Below are 20,275 nucleotides of genomic sequence, written 5' to 3' on the forward strand. Positions count from 1 at the left end.
TGGCCTGGTCAGGTATATGACAACAAGGGTAATGACATTCACACCCCATGACCCCTCAGTGTCATCAACCCCTTCCAAGTCACACTCTGCTGATTCTTCCACTGGCAGCTCTGCCCAGAAAAAGACACACACACACCAGGCCCCTTCCATTAGCACAGAGCCAGGCTGAATGAGGATGCTCTATAGGGAAATCAAAAGTCTTTTACCTCAGCCCTGACCTAGAGTTCTGACATCATGGCTGTCTTCCCGCAATTAGGGCCTCAGTCTTGGCCTCTCTGCTTTCACAGCAGGGGGGGGCGATGAGACAGCAAACTCAGACTGGGCTAAGCATTGGTGGGGCCCAGTGCCAGGCCTCAGCTCTAAGCTTGCTGACAGGCCTCCACTCCAGAGGGCTACCAAGGTGAGTCATTCTGGGCTGCATCTCAGAATATCAGAAAATGCAAGACAGCAGACAGTAGACAGTTCAACTCCCAATTTTATAGCTGAGGAAACTCAGGCCCAGAGAGTGAAGGGGCTTCTGCAGAATAGAGGCCAGAACCATGCCTCTTGCCTCCCTGGCCAGGCTCTTTCTAACACAGCAAGCCCCAACACTGATTTCCAAAAATGAGGCTGGATGGCCAGCGATAGAACTTGGCACCCAACATCAGCCTTTGACAGGTGAGCAGAGTGTCCAACAGTGAAGGGGCCTCTTCTTGCTGATTCCCTCCCATCTGTTCATCATCCCAGGTTGCAGGGTGGGGTGGGGGGGGTCTCTCTCTGATCCTGAGAACTCCTGGGAGCTTTCAGATCAACCTTTTCTCCCCTCTGAGGTTCTCAATGTTAGGCCAGAGTTATTCCCAAGTCTAAGGCTTTGGGGCCAACTCTCCCTCCTTCCTGCTGACAAGTGGGCTGGATGGAACTTAGGGACTGCCCAGAGTCCCTAAGAGTGCTAGAAAAAGGCGAAAAAGGCACACATTCACAAATATTTTTTCTTGACCCAGATAACAAAGCAAAGCAGCACAACTGTTTATTCCCTCTCCCTCGGGCTGTTCTAGGATGTTCTTGCCCCAGGTGGCCCCGGAGTCCCTTGAGCCCAAAATCACTTGGAGCGAGGGTAAAGAGTGGTAGTGTGGCTTGGAACAGAGACGCTGGGGGGTGAGGTGAGAATTAGAGAGCAGAGATCATCACCTGGTCACAGCAGAGCCTTGCCTAATGCCTGACAGTTGTGGGATCCTCCTGACTCCGCTGACCTTGCATTGCCCAGGGAAGAGTTTCAGACAGCGCTACCTCTCCCATCAGCATACAGTAAGAGGAATCCTTCCTGCAGCCCTGGGGAATTGGTTTAAATTGCAAGCTTACTTAAATTAGCATAATAGGAGAGAAACCCAAATCCTGCGAATTGGCCTGGTCCAGGTTATTAAACTATTAAGCTGCAGGTGAGATTACCATCCAGTGCTATGGGAGCAGCAGTTTGGCCCCTCCTATGATTGGCAGTGTGGCTTAGAGGAGCCCAGAGAGAGAACTGGCCGAGTCCTGAAACCCCACCTTGTAGGAGTAAAGCCCCCTCTTCTTTAAAAGTGGTTATGGAGCCTGAGGGAAATCAAGGCTCACCCGGAGCCAGGAAGACCCTTAGTCTAGCAGAATCTGGTTCATGGCAGGAACTGACCAAACAATGCCACTTCAGCCCTTCAGTTATCACTGCTCCATCTCCCCATAGCCTCCTCATGGTGGAAAGCTTTGGGTACCCTTGCTAGCAAAGCCAGTTGGGCAAGGAAGAGAGGTTAGGATCTGTGGGATGGAGCCATTAAAACCCTCTATGTATAACTGGCGGGAAGGCCAAACCTCAGAGGGGCCCTGCCTCTCCTTTTGGAGAACTTCCCTGAGGACCTGTTTTCCATCCCAGCCTTGTTTCCTTCTTTCTCCTAATAGTGCCAGGCCCAGGGTGAGGAATTCTTGTCCACTTATTTTCTACTTGCTTCAGGGGTCTTCCCCCAGTCCATGTTCCCCCACTCCCACTTAGCCCCATAGGGCAACAACTCTTTGGCCCTTCCCTTGATGCCACCGATCCCTACCCCTGCCCTCTGGACCAAGGGCCATACAGCAAAAATCAGAAACACAGTTGACCTCTGCACGAGTGGCCAGCAACCCTAGAGAGGGGCCTGGCCTAGGGTAGGACCAGCCACTTTCAGTGACAATAGAAAATAGAGCGGAAGGTGACTTAGTCTGGGTCAGGCTCTTTGCTCCTCCTTAGAGGTACCCTGAATAGGTTCTGGGCTAGCATTCTCAGATGTTCATAGGAGAAGGATGGGAGGGCTGGGTTGTAGAAAGAAGTCCGTTATCCCTGCCCCCACCTCCCCTAGCCCCCATTGGCTGTCCAGGAAGTTGGCCTGTGCACTGGGCTGGGACGGTGAAATATGACAACACAGGGCTGTAAGGCTACTAGCTAATGCTACCCTACCTGGGCAAGGCTTAGGCTCTTTGGAGGCCTCTCAATGGGGCCAAGATAGACCCAGGAAAGCGGGGAGGGGGGCTGTTCTTACTGACACTTCCAGAGAAAACGAGCTGACTCTAGCTCCCTCAGAGCCATGCAGCTCAAAGAAACTTATGGCTCCTCTGTGCATGCTCCTTCTGGGAACCTACATAAAATTGAGAGATCTGTAGATTTTATTTATAACTTAGAGATGTGTGATCTTGGTTGTGATCTTCATGTCTCATTATTACAGCAATAGCTCTCCTTCCCTGCACAGCACCTGGGTCAGGGGAGCAAATAAGTGTCTAACCTTTCCACCTGCCTCTCTCTCTGACATGACCCTGAAGATGAAGAGAAGTACAATATGACATTAGGTTAACAGTCCTTTGCCCTCTACAGCTCTCTGGCAACATTAGCTACTTGTGCAACCTTGGAGTAGAGACATACCTAGAGCCACTTGCATTATCTTTTCCCATTGATGCCTAATCAATCAGGATTAAAGAAAGGACTGATCCTCAGTCTGAAATACAAGGTACTGACATGTAAAGTGGATGCTGAGCCCAAAGCTAACTTTCAGAAGCCACACCTCTGGTCTGGACTGCACCAGCCTTCTCTCTCATCTCTCTAGCTCCTCTCTGGTCCACTCCACACAGCCGGAGGTCAATCCACTCTTCTTATAGAGAAAGCTTCTCAAACACAAATCTATTGAATACTACCCATCTGCCTTCCCAATCTAAAATCTTTTGGGAGCCATGCGACCTAGCTCCTGTGTATCTCCTCTCAGGCCCTCCATTCCCTGAATGAACCATGTTCCTTCCCATTTCATGGCCTTTGCTTATGCTATTTCTCTCTGCAGCTCTCCCCACTGAGCTCTGCCCTCAGTCCTATGCTTTGCCTGGTGACCTCCTATTTAATTCTTCAGGTCTTGGTTGAAAGATCATTTCTTTAGGGGACATTTTCCTGATATCACACCTCCCTCCCAGGCTAGGACAGACCCCCCAGTTATATACTGTCATGGCACCATGACCTACATCTTCCCTGCCCGGTGATCCCTCTGGGGGCCCCTGACTCTCCTACTCTGTACTCTTGGCCTAGGAGGCTCTGCACCCCCTCTACCTGGTACCATTGTACTCATTCTGCCAAGCTTCCACTCAAGTTCTCACTGATGACTTCTCCAGTTCTCCAGAGTAGGAATTACCTACTCTCTGTCTGTCTTTCCAGGATCTGTCTAGGCTTTTATTTAGGCCTGTTTGGTGCCAATGGCAAGCTCTGAGGTCCATCACACAACTAAAGTGTTGGCTGCTCCAGGAAGACATCGGACCGTGTCACCTTTTCACTATGGTGGGAGAAAACCCAAAACACGTTTGATGAACTGATCCATAGAGGTTCTCCAAAATTTCTGCTAACACAAAACATACCTGGCCTTGGATGTTCTTTTTAAACTTCCTACTACACAGTTTCAACAGACACTTGGGAAAAATGTCTAGTGTTTTTTTCTTTTTGACATTTTCAGCCAAACGTTTCTATGTGATATGATGCCTAGGACTAAGTGCCAACTATTTATGTGGGCAGAAGGAAAGAACGACTTGATGGGAGGAGATAAAAAGAAATAAAAAGGCCCAACATAGTCTAATTAAAATAAGATATTTTTCTTAATCTTGTGAGTGAATACCACCATACTAGTGGCAATGACACTGAGAGCCCCCTGGGGCTGAGAGGGAAGCTGCAAAAAAGGTGTGCAGTGCTAGCTCCACAGACTAGGCTCTGGGACAGAGTCTGAAACACTCTGTGTTAGATACTGACCCGTATCATGTGCCACTGGTGAGGAGGAAGACAGCGTGCTTTTCCCAAAGGGCGATGATCTTCCCAAATGATGACTCTTCTCAGGAGGCAGGAGTGCTTTCCCAGAATAACCTTTTTGCTCTTTAGTCAGCTGCTGCAGCAGATACTCATTAGTTACCACCAGGGATCTGAGGCATGGGGAAAAAAGACAGTTATGAAGTCATAAAAGCAAAGTAGTTGCCATTCTGACCTGAAATGTTTGCTAAAGATAAATGTAAAAAAATAAATAAATAAAAATAAAAAAATGTAAAATGAAGTAACATCTTTAAATAGAAAGAACTGTCTGATTTATGAGTTGGTTATTTTAAAAGCAGGCAGACAGTTTATTTATTCATTGCAGTTCTGTTTACATTCCAGACTGACTGTAGCAATAACATAGTTCACATTTTATACAGTGATTGTTCTGATCTTTCCAAAGCACTTTCATGATGAAGTAAGTAGACGCACGGGGAGACTGGCACCTGACCAGGCCTCCAGTTTCTATCCCCAAATCTTAATTTCTACTTCTTCTAATCTATCCTGCCTCTGCAATTAAACTAAAGGTGCTAGTCATAACTGTATTCTTGGACTCTGTATTACCATGTAATGTTGGAAGCTGTCAGAGACTGCCCCTCCCCGCCAAAAAAGATGCATGCACAATGCTATTCACTGCAACACTATCTGCAACAGCAAGATACTGTAATGTCCATCAGTAGAGGACTAATTAAATACACACACAGTGGAGTCCTATGCATGTATAAAAAGGAGTGAGAACGAACTCTATACACCACTGTGAAATGATTTCTAGATAAAATAAAGCAACATTATGCCTCTTTTTATATAATAGAGGGGAAATACAAATACACACCCACACTTGCAATGGAAGGCTGGTGGGAAGGAAGGAAAGGATAGAGGAGACAGGTAAGGAAGCTAGATTTGTCTGAATTTATCTGATTTTGTGGATCTGACTTTGGGACCATGTAAGTTTTACATTAATTATACATAAGATTAAATCAAAATAATAAAATTATTCCCTATGAATCAAACAAAATGAAATGAATTGAACCTGTATATTGAATTGATGGTTTAACAACACACAGAAGAATTATTTTAAGTTACTCTAAAATATAGCATCACTAAAGATATATATCTTAATGTTCTCAAAGTGTGGTCCCCAGGCCAGAAGCAAGAGTATCACCTGGAAACTTACTAGAAATGCAAATTCTCAGTTCCCAACCCAGATCTGCTGAATCAGAAACTGGTGTGTTCTGGAAAGCAGTATTTTGATCCCTGAGCAAAGTGGCCTGGATACAGGTGGTTTGCACACAGAATAGAGTTAATTTGAAAAGTATATAGATATTAACTTGCCAAGTAAAACAAAGGAGATAAAGGAAAGTAAACATCTGCTTCCAGAAGTCAGCTAGATGGACCCAGTCCTACCTCTGACTTTCGTGGAGAAGGGCCACTGTCTCCTCCAGCTTTTTCAGCTGGGCAAGCTCCTGGTTCAGGCAAGCCACCTGCATGTTCAACTGTTGGTTTTTGCGCAGAAGATCATCTACAAAGGTTACAGTAGCCAGGGGTGAGAGGATTCCAAGAGACTAGTCTTTGAGCAGAGCTTGAGTGATCAGAGAGACATCTTGAAGAGTTGGGGGCCCCACTGCACCCACCTCCACACTCTATTCACCATTCCCTCCCTTGGAGACAGCAGATATAGTGGCAAGAATATAGGGTTTCGCAACAGACATATCTGAATTAAAACTCAACCGCTTAATCTTGCACGTTAGTTCATTTTTGTGAGTTTCACTAGAGCTAGTAACTCTGCCGGGTAGCACTGTTATGAGGAGTCAGTGAGACATCTGTGCTCACATAGCATAGGCAGTCAACAAATATTTGGTCTCCTTGTATTCTCCATTTTAGTTCATGAATGTATGTCCTTCACTCTGTATGGAATATGTGAAAACATCTAGAACTGTGTCAGGCACATGACAATAGCTCAATGAGTGCTTTCAGAAACTGGATTTGTGGCCAAGGCATTCATATCTAGCGTTCCAAATATGTTGCCACTGCCTGCAATAAATAATAAGGTAGGTAAAAGCACAGGAACTCTGGTCCTAAGCAAGTCAGTCTTCTAGAACAGTACTTAAACTTTAATATGCTTACAGATCACCTGGGGATCTTTTTAGAAAACAGATTCTGATTCAGTAGGTCTGAGGTGAGGCCAGATGTTCCATATGTCTAACAAGCTCGCAGGTGATACTAATGTTGCGATGTGTGGCTCACATTTTGAGTACCAAGGTTCTGGAAGGTGGAAATCAGGGCTGCAACAGCTGTATTTATCACCAGTAATCCAAAATAGAGAACTGGGTCTCATGGCTGATTGAAAATAGGTATCTAGGGCTTCCCTGGTGGCGCAGTGGTTAAGAATCCGCCTGTCAATGCAGGGGACATGGGTTCAAGCCCTGGTCTGGGAAGATCCCACATGCCGCGGAACAACTAAGCCCGTGCGCCACAACTACTGAGCCTGTGCTCTAGAGCCTACGAGCCACAACTACTGAAGCCCGCATGCCTAGAGCCTGTGTTCCGCAACACGAGAAGCCACTGCAATGAGAAGTCCGCACACCACAACGAAAAGTAGCCCCCGCTTGCCGCAATTAGAGAAAAGCCCGCACGCAGCAATGGACACCCAATGCAGCCAAAAATAAATAAATAAAATAAATAAATTTATTTAAAAAAAGAAAGTAGGTATCTAGTGAATAAACACCTATTTATTTTCAGTGCAGGTAAGTGGAGAATGATGTCTTGATTATTCAGGCTTATGAATATCAGATAGTGATGAGATTCAGCTCTGGAAATTCAACGCTGATTTCCAAATCAAATTCCTCATTCAAATCCAAATACCCATAATGTTTGTTTGTGGGTGCTGAGCTAGAAGCTTAAAGTCGAGGTAGACTTTATCTACCTAAACTATACTAATAATAAAGTAGTACAAATCAAAAATTCAATGGGATATTATTTTTCACTTATCATAATGGCAAAAAAATATAATACCCAGTGTTGGCAAGGGTGAAATGAAAAGGCATTCAAATACATACTTACTGCTGATATGAGTGTAAACTGAAACCATCTTTCTTGGGAATGATTTGGCAATGTGTAACAAAAACCTCAATAATGTCCACATTTTTTTTTTTTTTTTTTTTGCGGTACGCGGGCCTCTCACTGTTGTGGCCTCTCCCGTTGCGGAGCACAGGCTCCGGACGCGCAGGCTCAGCGGCCATGGCTCACGGGCCCAGCCGCTCCGCAGTATGTGGAATCCTCCCGGACCGGGGCACGAACCCACGTCCCCTGTATCGGCAGGCGGACTCTCAACCACTGCGCCACCAGGGAAGACCTGTCCACATCTTTTGACCCACTAATTCTACTTCTAGGAATGTCTGCTAGGAAAATAGTCTAAAATGTACACAAAGATTTATATACACAGATATTAATAGCTGCATTATTTATCACAGCATAAATATTAGGACTCTTAGCTCCATCAGAAGAGAAGAAAGAGAATCTTAGAGAAGCATTTTCACTCTAGGATCTTTTCTTCTATTTCAGGTCTTTCGAATGTTTGGAAATTCTTAGAATTAGAATTATTTATAATATAAAAATGGCAGCTTTATTTATAATAGCTAACATTAAAAACAACTATAAAGAGGACTGAATAGAGAAATATGGTATATTCATGTAACATTATAGGAAATGCCTGTGCTATTAAATTAGTAACATTAGGTTGTAGAAATGAGATTGCCTAGGGTAGAGAGTAGCGGGAACTGAGTGCACAAGGGTCAAACTTTCTAGAGTACAGAAGTGTTCTGTATTTTGATTGGGATGCAGTTAAATGAATACATATATCTGTCAAAACTCATCAAACTTAAAATGTGTGTATTTTGCTGTACATAAATTAGTTTTTAAAAATCAAGACACAAATTTTAATTCTGAGTTAAATACATGTATAGGCATATGGTGAAAGAAAATATACCAAAAACACTAATTGTAGTTATTTCTGGGTAGTGAGATTATATTTTCTTTATATTTTTCAAACTTTCTGTAAAGAACACGATCTTCTGCTATAATCAGAAAAAACAAGTGTCTTTCTCAAAAATAATGACAATAATAACACATTTGTAAATGCTTTACACTGATAAAAGAGTAAACTCTTTTACTCTGGTAACTCAAGTCACCTGCATTACAACTCTGAGGCTAGATGGTTGTTTCCATTTAGGAAGCCATGTGAGCTCTGGATGACGAAGCTTATTAAACGGGCCATCTTCCTGAACTTACCATAAGTGTGGGACTGGTGCCCACTCACAATCGAGGTGGTAGCACCTTCCTCCAATTGCTGGATTTTTTCTGACAAAATGAGGTTTTCCTCCAGCACTCTGACCAGTTTTTGCTTCAAACTTTCCTTTAGATTAGAAAACAAAATACAAACACATTAAGAATCTGAAATTCTGAGGACTGCTTTCAGAAAACTGAAAAAATCTTTCCTCTGTTTAGTGATAAGCTGAATGGAGGTCAGCATCTCTCTTTCTCACTAGAATTTTAATTCATTGGTAAGCATAGCTCAAGTGCAGCAAACAAATTTATCACATGCAATTGCAATCTTTCCTGTGAGTTATCCACTACTCTTGCAGAACAAGTGGTTGTTTTGACAAGTGGCCAGTCACCTATCTAAAGTTTCTAGAAACTAAACTGGATGCCTGAAAATCCTCTAATGTTAAGAAAAGGGGGGAAAAAAGCCTAAGAATATGAGTCCCTTCTTTCCCTCCCAGAGCCAGCAGCCTAACACTCTAGGAATGGCCCCTGGTTTAGGGCTCTCCATCAGAAGGGAGGAAAGATAATCCCAGAGACATCTAACTTCCCTCATCTGAATCAAACCATAACCTTCGAGAACATGGTCCTAAATGTTTTCATTCTAGGGCCTTTTTTTTTTCTTTTTCCATTTCAAGTCTTTCCTTAGAATTTTTGGATTAGGGCTAGGATTAGGGAGTCATCCCTGCAAAACCTCCAAGCTGTCCCTGCAAGTTTTGTGTTCCAGATTTGCACAGACTGACTTTTCTATATTTCAGTCCAGAAACATCTAGGTGCTCATAGTGATGATGTTCTTTATGGCACAGACCTGCTCTAGTCTTGCTTCCCCATCCTTTTCTAGTAAAGAAAGAGTAGGAAAAGAAGACGAGAGCAGCATACCATGTCATTAGGGACCAGCTGCCCCGTCTCCTTCAGTTCCATCTCCCTTTTGTGGAAGGCTTTTGATGTATCTTCAGGACGTGAGCGACACCACTGCTGAGAAGGAGCAGGCACTACCAAAGTCAGAAGCAGATCTCGGGCAGGACCTGCCAAAAATTCAGGTTGGATACACAGGACAATCTTAAAAGCTAAAGCACAGAATTCCTAGTCAATAACTACCAGCTCTGTAGGACAAACAAGGTAATCTAATATCCCCTTTTTTCAAGAATTTAGTAAGTGGCTGTAAGAGATGTTTCAAGATGGAGATAAAAAATTATGGGCTTCCCTGGTGGTGCAGTGGTTAAGAATCTGCCTGCCAATGCAGGGCACAAGGGTTCAAGCCCTGGTCTGGGAAGTTCCCACGTGCCACAGAGCAACGAAGCCCATGCGCCACAGCTACTGAGCCTGCACTCTAGAGCCCGCGAGCTACAACTACTGAGCCCATGCACCCGCGTGCCTAGAACCTGTACTCCGCAACAAGAGAAGCCACCGCAATGAGAAGCCCACGCACCGCAACGAAGAGTAGCCCCCGCTCACCACAACTAGAGAAAGCACGCATGCAGCAAGGAAGATGCAATGCAGCCAAAAATAAATAAATAAAATAAACAAATAAATTAAAAAAAATTATATCCCACATCTATGGAGACAACAGCAGACCCTCGTGAGTGCATGCTCTGTGCTATTATTATCTAATCACTGATGAGTGGCTCCTGGGGATAATTTCCTACAAAACAAGAGCAAAGGATCAATGCAGGAAGGAAAGTAACTGGGCTAAGACTTCTTTTCCTGTATGTCCCTTTAGAAATGAAAAAAAGAGGGCTTCCCCGGTGGCGCAGTGGTTAAGAACCTGCCTGCCAATGCAGGGGAACATGGGTTTGAGCCCTGGTCCGGGAAGATCCCACATGCCTCGGAGCAACTAAGTCCGTGAGCCACAGCTACTGAAGCCCGCGCGCCTAGAGCCCATGCTCCACAACAAGAGAAGCCACCACAATGAGAAGCCCTCACACTGCAACAAAGAGTAGCCCCCATTCACCACAACTAGAGAAAGCCCGCGCACAGCAATGAAGACCCAGCACAGCCAAAAATAAATAAATAAAAGAAATTTAAAAAAGAAAAGTTAAGCCCAAACAACTTTAAAGTTTCGTTTTTTACTTAAACTTTTACCACCACCAACAGCTCCTTGAATTCTTCTTCCATTAAACAACAAATAAACACATGGGGACAATATTTGCAAAACCGTTTTCTCCCAAGTTCCTAAAAAAGAAGCCCTAAAAAAGAGTCCACGTCATCTAGTCACTGGAGTTTTTTGAATCATATTTTTCGAATCGAATATTTCAACAGGCATCTCAGATCTCTAATGATCAAACCCAATTTCTGTTGTATTTATTGTTGGCACTTTCCCAAGGATCATAAAATCCTTTTGTAATCATTAACATGACTTGCTCTATTTTATATCTCATCACTCAAAGACTGTCAAGAAAAAGTTACAGGAGGAACAAGACAATTGGTACATGAGGGAAGAGTGCTGATAAAAACAAACAGGGAAGGGAATTCTCTAGAGGTCCAGTGGTTAGGACTCGGTGCTTTCACTGCAGTGGGCCCAGGGTTCGATCCCTGGTTGGGGAATTAAGATCCCGCAAGCTGCTCTGTGCAGCCAAAAACAAACAAACAAGCAAACAAACAACAGGTTAGAAGAGATTATAAGAAAAATGCAGGTTTGTCAATCCCTGTGTGGCTGAGAAATTTTGGTAAGTGATCATGAAAACAATTTTCCCTGCAAGTTAAGGGGACTGAGTAGCTTTTTTCAGAACATAGAGCAGAAACACAAAGCAGAAGCAAGGTCTGAGCCCTTCTCCAGGAACTGAGAATGCACTCACTTACCCAGAAACTTCTTGTTGAGGAGGAGGGAGCCGGAACTGTTCCAGTGCTTATCCACAAGGTCCAGGAGCTGTCTGAGGACAGTGGCCACATGGGATGTTCTGGCAGAGATCGGGGGACTGTGGTTTCCTGGCAAACCATGCAAACTGCCCAGGTCACTAGAGAGAGGCCCAAGAAAAAAAACAAAAAACCCAACCATTTGTCATTCTAACACAAGGGAAGTAAAAATCCAGACATTTAAAGTGTTAACATTGGGCTTCCCTGGTGGCACAGTGGTTGAGAATCTGCCTGCCGATGCAGGGGACGCGGGTTCGTGCCCTGGTCCAGGAAGATCCCACATGCCGCAGAGCGGCTAGGCCCGTGAGTCATGGCCGCTGAGCCTGCGCGTCCAGAGCCTATGCTCCGCAACGGGAGAGGCCACAACAGTGAGAGGCCCGCGTACCGCAAAAAAAAAAAAAAAAAAAAAAAAAAAAAGTGTTAACAAAGAAAAAAAGAAAGTTGGTTTCATCTTTTAGTTTGGATCTGAATAGAATATTAATGTCTAAGGCAAATACAATAATATATACAAGGATAATTTCAAAGGTAACAGTATCTTCTATGATAATTTTCTGTAGAGATTTTCAGAAGAAAACAAAAAATGTTTTAACACCTATGTCTATGGCTCAATGTATTATGTTATGTAATATGGAAAGATTAAACTGCAGAACTTTTTTAAGGTATTATATATCATAAAATAAAATGGGGAGTAATTTAATAAAAGTTATAACTCATAAGCTTATATTTAGTATATTAATATATAATAAACATAAATATCCCATAACATTTTAAATGTTATGTTAAATGTTATTGTTGGACCCAGTACTAAAGATACTTTTTATTCAGTGAGAATCTTATGTATATAGATGTATAGGTAGAGCTCTCCAATGAAACTCCCAATTGTTTATTCATTCAGATATGATGTATATGTCTATTTATTTAGTCATGTCTGAATGAATAAAAAACAATTGGGTATTTTAGTGGACAGATCAATCTACAAATATTTTCTGTAGAGTCTCAAGGGACTTCAAGAAAGCTGTTATATATTAAAAACAGCCAAATTATTTCTCAATCTTTGGCTCTTTTGATATTAAAACTATAGATGATTAATTAGATAATGCTGTCATATATGACAACTGTGAAGCAGAACACCAGACAGTGATACCTATGACTTGAGTCACACAGGTGGCCTATGATTAATAAGGAAAAGCATTACAAATGGGATAAACATTTATTCAACATATCTGTACTGAACACTGATCACGTGCATGGAGATTTCTACATAAGGACTGTGAACGTATGAAGAAGTAAAAGATGAGGTCCTTAAGAAGTTAACAACCTGATTAGGAAGAAAAGTCATAGAAAAACTGGTTACACTACAAGCCCACTTTAGAGGATCTTGTCAAAAATGGATATTTACTGTCACTGGTTTTTCATGTATTGGTAATTCTGTGTGCACATCATTGAACAACTTAGAAACACATACATGCCTTTACGTATTTTCTTTCATTTATCACAATGCAGTGAGAGTAGGGGATAATTTTTTTAGGAACTTTGGAATAATTTTGTTACTTTTAATTTTCAGCAAATTAAAAGCTGAAAAGCCATGTCTCATGGCTTTTAAAAAAATTATTATTATTTTTTGCGGTACGGGGGCCTCTCACTGTTGTGGCCTCTGCCGTTGCGGAGCACAGGCTTCGGACGCGCAGGCTCAACGGCCATGGCTCACAGGCCCAGCCGCTCCGCAGCATGTGGGATCTTCCCGGACCGGGGCACGAACCTGCATCCCCTGCATCGGCAGGCAGACTCTCAACGACTGTGCCACCAGGGAAGCCCTAAAACTTAATTTTTACAATTTGTCTATGATTCTAAAGTCAGTTGGTCAAAAATTTTCACAAATTCATGTTTGGTTTAATTTTGTGTTTTTTTTATGTGGGATTATTTTTTATAACTTCTTAAATGCTATTCTGATTTATACCTTTCTAGAAACTGAACAGTGTATTTCTTTTATATTTATATTCAAACATCTCTTTTATAACTTTTCATATAAAGAAATATAGTATCTAACAGGAAAAAAGAAATGGGAATTTTTAAGATAGTCCAGAAAAGTGCATTGAGATTTTAATTGCTATTTTAACAATCCTATCACATGAAATAGAGGTGGAAAAATCTCCTAGAACACGTCTTATTAATTAATATAGCACCCAAATATCCTAAGTGTTGCTGTACCTTCGCCCTAAATACATTAACACCAGTGCTCTTTGTCTGGAAAAATAGGCATCAGTGGCTGAAAATGGAAAACAAAAAAGGACCAAAAAGTCAAAAAAGTATTACAAGACTGCCCCCTTTGGTACACAAAAATTACAAACACCTCCAAAGTTTTGAAAACTGAATAGAAAGTATTTAAAGGGTTAAAAAACCAACCAACGAAACAACAACAAACCCCCCTTATAAACCCATGTCAATGTGCAAAAAGATTTCCATCAACTGAAAAATAAGTGACTAGAAATAGTTGTTTTTGACCAAAGCCCCTGCTTTCTCACAAGGCAGTAAATGATTAAATGACAAATGATTCGTATGACAAAGATTATGTGTTCAAGGGAAGAGCATGCCCCAAGAGCTATAGTTCTTTTAACTGATGAGAAGAAAGCTTCATGATGGAAGTAGGGCCTGGAGAAAAATTAATATTCAAACAGATGAGAGGAGAGAAGAAGGCATTCTCCATGGAGGGATGTATGCAGCGGCAGCAATAAAACTTAGTTACTAAGTAAGAACAACACTAACTATCATACTACAATTTTATGAAATGAATTATATTGTATATGTGGGAATGGTTCTTGATTTGTTGTTCATTCTCTGAACCAACTCTCAGCTAAAAATCCCTTGGAAAATCTAATTCATCTTCTTAATCTAATTCATCTTGGAAAAAAATTGGAATAATTTAAATTTCTGGACAGGAAAGCAATGCTTTTAGAAGAAAGATCCCAAGCATGTTAGTGATTTGTGGCCAAAGCAAATGTGTAAACATGATAAGATTATAAATGTCAATGCTACAGAGATCACTCTTCAGCCAACCCTGAGCCCCTGGCAACTTCTGCATTCCTTCCTGTGGTAAACTCTGTCCACCACTTCTCATTATCAATATACTTCTCCACCATGTTTATGCTCTGGAAGTAGATTAGGGACCCTGCTCCCTGTGACAGAAATGAGGAAATGCTGCAGAAGGGGAATGACCTTCCCAAGGGCAAAAGAATCACAGGCTTTGGCCTGGCAGTATTACCCACTGGCCTCTGAAAATCCCTTTGAACTTCTACCACTTTTCATCCGAACCACCACCACCAAAACAGAACCCCATTCTGCTCTTGGACCTGATGTGCTTTTGCACAAGCACAAACAAGCCAACACTTGCCTCGCTGCCTGTAGCATCTCTGAAACCATGTTTTGGATTCAGGGTATCAAGGATATTTTCTTTCCATTTGAATCCTCTTCTCGATGGGCTTAATGACCCCTTGGTCAAACTCTCTCTGTTTTCTGAAGTCCCAGTAGGCAACAGCAGTGTCTGCAGAGAGTCTCCCAGCAGTGTCTGCAGAGAGTCTCCCACGATGGTGTTGTTTGGGAAAGAACCATGTGCTGGTGTTAAATCGCCGAGGCTGGTGGATAATTTTTGCACTACATTCACCAGCAGAGCAGGGTCGCTGTTGAAATGGGTTGTGGCGTACAGATCTGTGAAGGAAACAGGCCCAGAGATGAACCTGCTCTTCAACTCCCTCATGTCTTACTTCCATCCTTACCCTGTCTGGAGTCCAAGGGTCATAATGATCTCTCCCTAGTATATACCCTCAACTTTCTGGACCCTTTCTCTCTCCCTCCACCTGACAAAACCCCAACTCTGGTTAAATCCAACTGTGCACATACTCCAAGCCTACAGCAGAGCAGTGGGAAGTGACTGGAGAACAACATATATCTCTTTCCAACATCTTCACTTTAAATTCATAACCACTATCTTAACTGGGCCCGACTATCCTAATACATTACTCTAATCAATTTACTCTTCTATTCTTTAAACAAATTTTTTAGTTTATATTGGAGTATAGTTGATTAACAATGTTGTATTTGTTTCAGGTGTACAGCAAAGTGATTCAGTTTTACATATACATGTATCTACTCTTTTTCAAATTCTTTTCCCATTTTAAAAAATGTTTATTTATTTACTTATTTATTTATTTGGCTGCGCTGGGTCTTAGTTGCACCATGCAGGATCTTTAGTTGTGACATGTGGGATCTAGTTCCCTGACCAGAGAGCAAACCTGGGCCCCGTGCATTGGGAGCGAGGAGTCTTAGCCACTGGACCACCAAGGATGTCCTACTCTTCTATTCTTTGAGATCACTATTTCACATCTCTCTTCTCCTCAAACTTCCAACACCTTCTCCCCGCTCCTCACTCTCAGTTGCTGATCTCTTTACTTCTCTGAGCAAAAGAGAGGCAATCAAAGAAAACATCTATGTGTTCTAACCACTAAATCTACCAATTCCACCTGTATTTGTGTCTATAAATTCCCTCCCTTCCTTCTTGTAATAGATGAACTGTCTGTGCTTCTATCCAAGGCCAACCTCTCCACTGGTAGACTGAATTCCATCTCCTCTTGACCACTCCCCAATTTTTTTCTTGTAATTGTCCCTTTTCTCTCCTGCATCATCAATTTTTCCTCTACTGGAGCATTTCCACCATGATCTCCTTGATTCTATCCCCCTTCCAGCTACATTTCCATGTCTTTGCTCCCCTTCACTGCAAAACTCCTTGAAAGGGTCACACATATTTGGTAACTCTACCGCTTCTCCTTTGATTCTTTCTTGAACTCACCTCAACAAGGCTTTTATTAACAATGCATCTCCTGAAGCTGCTCACTAATGCGTTGCCAAATACCATGATCATTTCTCAGTCCCAGAAGTGTTAAAGACATCTATTAAGGACATCTGACACTGTATTTATCACTCTCTCCTTCTTGAAACATATTCTTCACTTGGCTTCCAGGATACCACTCCCTCTTGGCTTTTTTTTTTTTTTTCTCCTACCTTAGTAGCTGCCTCTTCCTTGCTCTCCATGATGGTTTCTCTATCTACGAGATTTCTAATTGTTGGAGGACTCAGATTAGTCCTCAGATATCTTTTCTATCTATATTCACTCCCTTGGGGAGATCTCATCTAGTCTGTTTTAATGCCATCCACATACTGAATTCCCAGCCCCACCTTCCTCCCTGAACTCCAGACTAATATGTCTACTTATCAAATTGGCATCTCTGAGAAGTTTTAATAGTCACCTCAAACTTAAGCTGACTAAGACCAACTCTTGGTATCCATCCTAAAACCTGTTCCTCACACTCTTTTCCATCTGAGTAAAATGGTAACTCCATTCTTCCAGTTATTCAGACTTGAAACCTGGGAGTTATCCTTGACCTTCTTTCTCTCACACTTCATCCTCAATCCACTAACAAATCATGGAGTGTTATCTTCAGAACATATTCAGAATCTATTTCTCACCACCTACATTGCTATCTCTCTAGTTCAAGCTACCATCATCTCTTATCCAGATTCTAATCTGTTAATTTTAAAAACTTCTATCCTTGTTCCCCATTGTCTATTCTCAACTCAGCAGCCAGAGTAATTCTTAAGTTAGATCATGTCACTCCTCTGCTACAAACTCTCCAACAGCTTCTGATCTCACCCAGAATAAATGTCTGGCTATCTGACTTCATCTATACTCTTTACCTAGCTCACTCTGCAGCAGCAGCCCTGGCCTCCTCATTGTTCCTTGAACATGCCAAGCATGTTCCAGCCTCAGGAACTTTGCACTTACTATTTCCACTGTCTAAAATTTCTCCTCCCAGTTATCCACATGGCTCACACTCTCACTTCATTGAAGTCTCTACTTTTATGATATCTCACCTGAGAAGCTTACCCTGACCATTCTATCTAAAACATCACCTCCTCCATATTACTCTCTAATACCCTTATGTTACTTTCCTTCACAACACTTATCATAACCTGACATATATTTATAACTTGTTTATCATCTGTCTTACCCTCTTTAAAATAGAAATTCCATGAAAGTAGGGACCTTTTTTTATGGCAAAATATACATGGAATTTTATTTTTGTTTGCTACTTTATCTGCAGAGATAGAATAGTATCTGGCACATAGTGGGTATTCAATACATTTTGTTGAATAAATAAATAACTAAAGAGTGGTCTCTTACCCTTAAACTAGCTTTTTCTGAAAAAGTAACTCAGAATAGAAGTGACTGTGGCCAGAGAAGACTAGATGTAACTAGAAATATGTCCCAGGATGCTATTAATATTTAACTAAAATAACATATAGTTATGAAGTCTGCATTTCTATAAATTCTCTATAAATTTTCTCTAATATATCTATCATGTTAAACTCATACCCTGAAGATTTCTCAAGATTCTATGGACTCTGGTGACTATCTATCTATCTATCTTTTATTTATTTATTTATTTATTTATTTATTTATTTATTTATTTTCAGCTTGCAGGATCTTAGTTCCCCAACCAGGGATTGAACCCACACCCTAGGCAGTGAAAGCACAGAGTCCTAACCACTGGACCACCAGGGAATTCCCCAATCTAAGAAATATTAATTCCAAAATTTCCAGTTATACTTCAATCTTCATGCCTATGAAAGAGGTCTATAAACTAACAGGAAGCTATTACCTGAACTAAGCTTCAAAAGCCTTCCAGTGCTGGAGTCAGGGTTTGACAGAGAAGTCAGTAAGTCTCCGCAGGAATGGGATGTGGTGGCCTTCATGTTATTTGAAGGTTTTGTGCTATATTCTCAGTAGTTCCTGCTTCTCTGAGGACTTTTACCAAGACTTCCATGCAGGGATGGATTTTGAGAATAATGACTATCATAATTTTCTAGACCAGCATCTGAAGGTAACTGATAGGGATGAATCTGTCTAGAATCACCCACATCCAGGCGTTTACCCAATGAGGCGTCATGGGTAAGCTGATAAGTATCAGGTTTTGGTATCAGATCCTTTTCTGGAGAAGAACCTGAAGACTTGTTGTCCAAAAAAGATACTCGGTACCCTTCTCTAGCCATCTTCTCTGGGGTTCGAACTGTGGATTGATGAGGCAAGTAGCGTCTGAATTCTAACCATCACCAAGGGGGAAAAAAAAACAAAAGACAATGAGAATTCTTCTTAGGGTATCCCTGTTCACTGTGTCTACCAAAAAAAAGTTCTCAGAAAGAGATGGTTTATAATTTTTATAAATGGTAGCATAAAGTGATAAAAGGATTCCTACATGGAAAAACAAAACATGTTGGACATTGTGTAGACAGTAAAGAATCTGTAACATTCTGGAGACAAATTTCATGTCAACCTAATCCTGTAGGAAGTTCCTTCTAAAACTGTAGTGTCAGAGTTTTCTATATACGATTTCTACTATTTTGGTGCACTCCCACATGACAAAAGTTGTGATCTTAGGTATTCAGACAATAGTTGGTAGGTCTATGATTTCATAGACGCCTCGCAATAAAGCTAAACTCACTCCTACCCCCAACCTCTACCCAGAGGATCTAGGTTCACACATTGGGAACCACTATCCAAAACGTATGAAAATCCCTAATCCAGCTATAAAGTATTTCTCTCAGACAGGTGTATCTGTCACCTCCAAAAAACCTCAGAGTAGGGCAAGTAGAGCATCAGACAAAAAGAGAAGTCTTCGTACTCCTTGGGGCTTTCAGAGATTCATAGGTTTGAAGACCTTCCTGATATAGTCACATTAACTTTAAAAAAGTGGGACCAAGTACCTTCTATCTCTACAGAACCTTTAAGAATATCAACATTTTTACCAAGGGCCAGTCTATATAGTAGGGGAAAGGTTATAGAACAATATCTTTATGTAAGAAAAAGAATCTAAGAACAATAATGAGATTAGATAATTCAGACTATCCCTCCTGTTGAAGATATTTAAAAAGTGGGATGATATATGTTCTTAAAAGCATCAAAGAGCTAATAAGCTAGTGAGGAATCTCTAGGCCAAAATCTAGAAAACAGCAAGAACTCATATAGGTGAGTCTAGCACTTAAAGTGACTTTTACCCTAAGGTGCTTCAGAGTGAAAGGTCCAAGTTCAGGATCCATCCAAGGTAAGGAGTATGAGAAACCACCCCCTCACCCACTCACCACATTAATATGGAATCCTAATCAGGATACAATCTTCAGAGTAAAGGTAAACTGGAAATAAACCAGCACTTGTACACTGGTAATCCAGGTTTGCATCATCTGGGTGGTCCAGGGAACCTCAAACCTTGAGCTTGGATTAAGGTGATTCCAGGCTGATAGTGCCCCAGGCAACTGGTAGAAGCAAATGAAAATCTGATCTGGAAAAGATATCTTCATGTAAGACTTAAATCATTCCTACAAATAGTTTTTAAAATACAATAGCCAGCAAGTAGCCAAAACAAACAAACAAAAAAGGAAATAAGACAACACAAGTGAGAATGAGTAGAAAAACCAGACAACATGCACAAAAATTGGAATTAATAGATGCAGCCTATAAGATGGCTATTTTTACTATGTTTAAAGATATATAAAACAGCTGGGTGGGCTTCCCTGGTGGCGCAGTGGTTGGGGGTCCACCTGCCGATGCAGGGGACGCGCGTGTTCGTGCCCCGGTCCGGGAGGATCCCACCTGCCGCGCTGAGCAGCTGGGCCCGTGGGCCATGGCCACTGGGCCTGCGCTTCCGGAGCCTGTGCTCCGCGGCGGGAGGGGCCGCAGCTGTGGGGGGCCCGCGT

The 20,275-nt window shown here is 42.0% G+C and overlaps 1 protein-coding gene across 1 annotated transcript in view; it reads right to left on the reverse strand.

Annotated features, from left to right (window-relative positions):
- Positions 1-1,536: 1,536 nt before the first annotated feature.
- The window catches only part of LRRC36 (leucine rich repeat containing 36), a 44,260-nt gene continuing 25,521 nt past the window's right edge, over positions 1,537-20,275 (reverse strand). Inside the window, 8 exon segments of the mRNA XM_082606638.1 lie at positions 1,537-4,419; positions 5,711-5,825; positions 8,594-8,717; positions 9,503-9,648; positions 11,423-11,577; positions 14,851-15,178; positions 18,187-18,307; positions 18,311-18,627. Coding sequence (XP_082462764.1) covers positions 4,194-4,419; positions 5,711-5,825; positions 8,594-8,717; positions 9,503-9,648; positions 11,423-11,577; positions 14,851-15,178; positions 18,187-18,307; positions 18,311-18,627 — 1,532 coding nt within the window. The 3' untranslated portion in view covers positions 1,537-4,193.

The sequence above is a fragment of the Mesoplodon mirus genome, assembly GCF_964341445.2.
Source record: "Mesoplodon mirus genome assembly, chromosome: 19".
Classification (NCBI taxonomy): domain Eukaryota; kingdom Metazoa; phylum Chordata; class Mammalia; order Artiodactyla; family Ziphiidae; genus Mesoplodon; species Mesoplodon mirus.